Source organism: Bicyclus anynana, chromosome 11, assembly GCF_947172395.1.
Source record: "Bicyclus anynana chromosome 11, ilBicAnyn1.1, whole genome shotgun sequence".
Lineage (NCBI taxonomy): Eukaryota > Metazoa > Arthropoda > Insecta > Lepidoptera > Nymphalidae > Bicyclus > Bicyclus anynana.
Genome location: NC_069093.1, coordinates 14300059 through 14305175, shown reverse-complemented (window position 1 = coordinate 14305175; position 5117 = coordinate 14300059). Strand labels below are relative to the sequence as shown.

The 5117-nt window shown below is 36.2% G+C and overlaps 1 protein-coding gene across 1 annotated transcript; it reads left to right on the top strand.

Moving 5' to 3' along the window:
* Positions 1–714: 714 nt before the first annotated feature.
* On the top strand, positions 715–3049 carry LOC112046504 (60S ribosomal protein L22). Its single transcript, XM_024083140.2, has 3 exons — positions 715–869; positions 970–1255; positions 2857–3049. The coding sequence occupies exons 2-3, from the start codon at positions 979–981 to the stop codon at positions 3018–3020; spliced, it is 441 nt and encodes a 146-aa protein (XP_023938908.1). The 5' UTR covers positions 715–869; positions 970–978; the 3' UTR covers positions 3021–3049.
* Positions 3050–5117: the final 2068 nt, after the last annotated feature.

Genomic DNA, 5117 nt, shown 5'->3' with positions numbered 1-5117 from the left:
ACCTGAGTCATTAGACGTTACCCCTCTGTCAAAGTACAAGATCAACGATCTAACGCTTTTATAAAAACTGTCTCTGTAGAATCGATGTTTCATTGTTATAATCGTTTTTGTCGTGTAAAGAGTCTTCCTAAAAATATCATTATGCAATGCTAGTGTAATTAAATGGTGCAAATAAAACGGTTTCCTAAAACTCACACATAGAAAATATTTAACACTGATAAATATTTTCTATTTCCATGTGTCCAACACGTGTATTTTTAACATAGGCTAACAAAGACATCGCTTAGACTATCCACACCATAGATTTACGTTTTGGTACAAGTTGATCCACACATTATGTACACAGAGTATTCGATTACTTGATCGATGTTTTGTTGTTCCGTCACAAGAATCGATTCTTTTTAAATATTGTTCATATTACAAACTTGATATACTCGTAATTACGGTAAGAAACTTACAAATGAAACGTAACTTTATCATTTAATAAATTAAAAGTTGTTGTCGTTTTTTATGCCATGTAACAACGCAAACCTTCATTTTTTTACACGACTGAAACGGTCACAACAATAAAATATCGATTAAGAAAACAGTTTTTAAAAAACACGTTAGATCGTGGTCATATACAGAGGGGTATAACGTCTAGCGGGGTTTGGTCCTAAGGTTCTAATTGGTCTGAGACCTGAGTTCTCTGTCTATATTCAAAATCCCTTCTACATTGTAGATTATATATTTATAGTTTTTACCATAGAGGCGTAGACCACATTCTTCTGGATAGCCAACATTACAGATCAAATTATGACGCTGTCATTTGAATTCAATGTTAAAGTCGGCCATTTTGCTAGTTTTTCGGCGACTGTAACACGTGTTCTGTAGGTTATTTACGATAATTAATGTTTGAAGAGTTACATGTTTGTAATTTTATTTAATAGTGAAAGAGTATTTACCAGAAAATAATATTTCCATTTTCAGGTTGCCAAAATGGCAGTAACAAAACCCGCGCCTAAGAAAGGCCAGCTCCATCAAAAGACTGGTAAAAAGGGTATCAAAGGTGGTAAAATCCGCGGCAAGGGCCTGAGAAGGAAAATTAGCCTAAAGTTCGCGATTGATTGCACACATCCCGCCGAAGACAGCATTCTGGATGTGGCCAATTTTGAGAAATATTTAAAAGAACGTGTAAAAGTTGAGGGCAAAACAAATAACCTAGGCAATCACGTTGTCGTCGCAAGAGACAAGACGAAAATCGTCATCAATGCAGGTAATACTAGTTCTAATTACTTATACTTAAATATAAGTAATTAAATTCTCCCGTAAAATTTGATTTTCCCGTACATAACCTGTAGTCCTATGGTCTGTTTATTTGTTCATTTAAATGTGGTATTTACCAATTTTTAATCCCGTACTATATTTAGCACTATTAAAGATTATGGCACTACTGAGTTTCTTGTTCTCTCTCTCTCTCTCTGGATTTTCTTTACTTGATTTTTAAAGTGCTTGTACAAGTATTTTGTATGAATAATTTAAAGTAATGATATTAATCATGTTGATTGAGTTTTCTATCAAATACAATTGTTTCCCAATTAAAATTCAAGTAGGAAATTCACCATAAGAATGAAACATTTATCTATCATCTAACATTCATTCACTATTTTGTCCAGTCCTGTAACAGTAACAGCAACCAAAGACATATCTCTGGAAGCAAAATAGACAATTTCCACCAATAGCGGCCCCAGTCCCAGCTCTTTCGTCCCAACATAATAAAAGATATAGCAATATTTCTGTTAGCGCCATAATTGATAGACTTGTTATGTCTTCACAAGATGTATCGTTTGGTCGTAATATAAGCCCCTTTTGTTAGTATAAAAATATGATAACTTATCAGCCTATTTTAAAGGTCAGGCCTCCCACTTTGTATTTATTTTATTTATTCTACCAAATAAATATTGAAGTTAAGCCTAACCATAATGCAACACAGTTGGTTTTACTGTACACTGGCTAATTATATAATATTACAGCTAAAAAACATACAGCTATAAAAAGAAAAAAAAAACACCAGTAGTAGGGTAGTAAAACAAATAGCATAATTATTGTGTGACTGTACCGCTGCTGCGATGTTACATATGCATGTATTTAGGTTTATTTCCTAGGGTGGGCCTGGCCCCCAACATCAGTATTATTAGTATCATAATAGAATTCCATATTAGTAGCCCAGAATCTTAGGTAGCTTGGCTAGTTTGTTAGAAGGAGTATGAAAATCCACACCCCTTCTCATACTCCTTTTTACACGTTTTATCGGTTTTTACACGTCAACTTAGTGAACACTGAATCGCTTGGCAGTATGTCTTCGCCGGTAGGGTGGTAACTAGCCACGGCCAAAGCCTCCCACCAGCCAGATCTGGACCAATTAAGAAAACCTTAACATTTTTCCAGTCCAGCCGTAAATTAATCAGTCCAGCCGGGATCAAACCCAGGGATCCTCCACCGCACATGCCAATGCGCTGCGAAGGCCATCAATATCGGCAGTCTTGAAATTGAATGGGTTCAATTATAATAGTTTATTTTATGTTTATTGCTCAGTTATTGTATTCGAAAGGGAATCCTATGTATTGATTTTTTAGAACACATACAGGTGGGATGCACTTCATGTACACCATAGACTAGTAGATGAGCTCCAGTACCTGTTCCCATAGTTCAGTAAACCCAGAGATTACCCCCTTACAACCTCACATACTGTTTCACCAGCACAGATTCCATTCTTGTTAATGTGAAGGTCTAGATTGTGTAACCTGTCACATCTTGATAGCCCCGTGATAGGCTCGCAAGTCAAGGAATAAGGTCAATTTATATTTTTTGTTACAGACATTGCATTCTCCAAGAGGTATCTGAAATACTTGACAAAGCGTTACCTCAAGAAGAACAACCTGCGAGACTGGCTGCGAGTGGTCGCCTCAGCGCACGACTCCTACGAGCTGAGATACTTCAACATCAATGCAGACAGCGACAATGAGGACAATGAAGATTAACCTGTTGCTAAATAAATAGTTTTACACTACATGTTGCATTTTATTTCAACTAAATCAGAAAGTCCCACTTCTGGGCCAGTCCCCTTGATAGGAAATCGAATATGGAATTTAGATAATCTATGTAATTTTCTTTATATCATTAGCAACCCATATTCGGCTCACTGTTGAGCACGAGTCTCCTCTCAATATGAGCGGGGCTAGGCCAATAGTCCACTACTCTGGCCAAATGTGGATTTGTAGACTTCACACACCTAGAGAATCAAGAAAATTCTCAGGTATAGGTACAGATTTCCTTTGGATGTTTTCCTTCACCGTTTGAGACGTGATATTTAATTTTTTAGGCCAGCGATAGCTCGGTGGATATGACATGCCTTCGATTCGGAGGGCGTAGATTCGAATCTGGTCCGGGGCATGCAACTTTAACTTGAAAAGTTATGCGCATTTTAATAAATTGTTAATACATAAATTTATTTAGTGAGACTGATAGTGCCTACTTAGCAGACGCCAAACTTCATCATAATCGATTCAGCAGTTAAGCCATTGAAAGGTAAAGGATGGATGTACTTTTGCATTACTAATGTTAGTATGCATGATGATTTTACAGGATTTCTGTTACAGCAGAAAAGAATAATTATTTAGATTCAGTTAATGTGTTGGTTAAAAAATAACTCGTAAAAATTTGTTAAGTTGTTACTTCCTTGACGCTAAAGGGCAATGTTTATAAGGTTGCGCTTGTTTGTAGCCTATGCCACAAACATTTTAGAAAAAATGCGATTTTTCCAAATCTGAACACATAATTTAAAAAAAAATTGTATTTTTCCAAATATGATTAGATAATTTTGAATAAAATATTATTTTTTTAAATCGAAATTTTAAGTACATATACACAAATTCACTCTGTAAATTACGTACGCCTATGTCTCTATAAACTGGACTAATAAAAGTTTCATCATAATCTGTTAAGTTTTGTGTGAAAGTGTAGCAATCCTTATCCAAAAGCTGTATTATATTTCTATTTTTTATACGACATAGAGCTTCCATCAATCCGAGATGGCGGGTAATCATTTTGTGCTCCTTTTTTTTTACTTACATTTATACTCTGATTCTGATCTTAAATGTTCTGATTGCTTTTTAAAAAAAGAATATTTACCATATCTTTTTAATCTGACCAATATTCCTGTTCCCCTCTAATTAGTTGGAAAATACTAATTAGGAGTGGGTAGGTATATAGTTCTAGTTGTAATAAAATATCGAACCTCGACCTATCTGTAGTGAGTGCGGCCCTTTACGGTTGATTATTACACAACTACCGAAGGGTTATGTCATAGATAATAGGCTTCTAAAATCTTAACATTTTGTTTTAAAGTTGTTAATAAGTAGCGTAGAGAGTAATATATTATTCTTTGTTTTGTAGTCATGATAGGTACCCACTAGATGGCAGTAAGATGCTTCATGTTCATGCTTTTGACGGCCTTCGTGGCGCAGTGGATTTTCAAGATGGAGGTCCTGGGTTCGATCCCCGGCTAGGCTGATTGAGGTTTTCTTAATTGGCCCACGTCTGGCTGGTGGAAGGCTTCGGCCGTGGCTAGTTGCCACCCTACCGGCAAAGACGTACCGCCAAGCGATTTAGTGTTCCGGTTCGATGTCGTGTAGTAATCGAAAGGGGTGTGGATTATAGATTGCATCATCACTTACAAAGGTGAGATTGTAGTCAAGGCCTAACTTGTAAAGAATAAAAAAAATATGTACTATATGTAAGCCAAGGGTGAGGGTCTGCTGCAATAGTCAGATATATCATTTTATGATATCTTACAGTCCCTCAGTCCTGTACCTGTCACAGGCAAGTATGGTATAGTTTGTTGACTGTGGTGACCTTGGAAGGTTTTAAGGGTCCAGACCTTAGACCAATACTAACGGTCTAAGGTCCAGACCCAACTATCCAAGAGTAAACTGTGTTTTTAACCGACTTCAAAAAAAGGAGGTTCTCAATTCGTCTGTATGTTTTTTTTTAAAATGTTTTTTCTAATCATAGTACAAGATATAACATCCCCAGTTATGCAGGCACTTCGTTTCGTAACAATAAGAAAAGAAACGCTC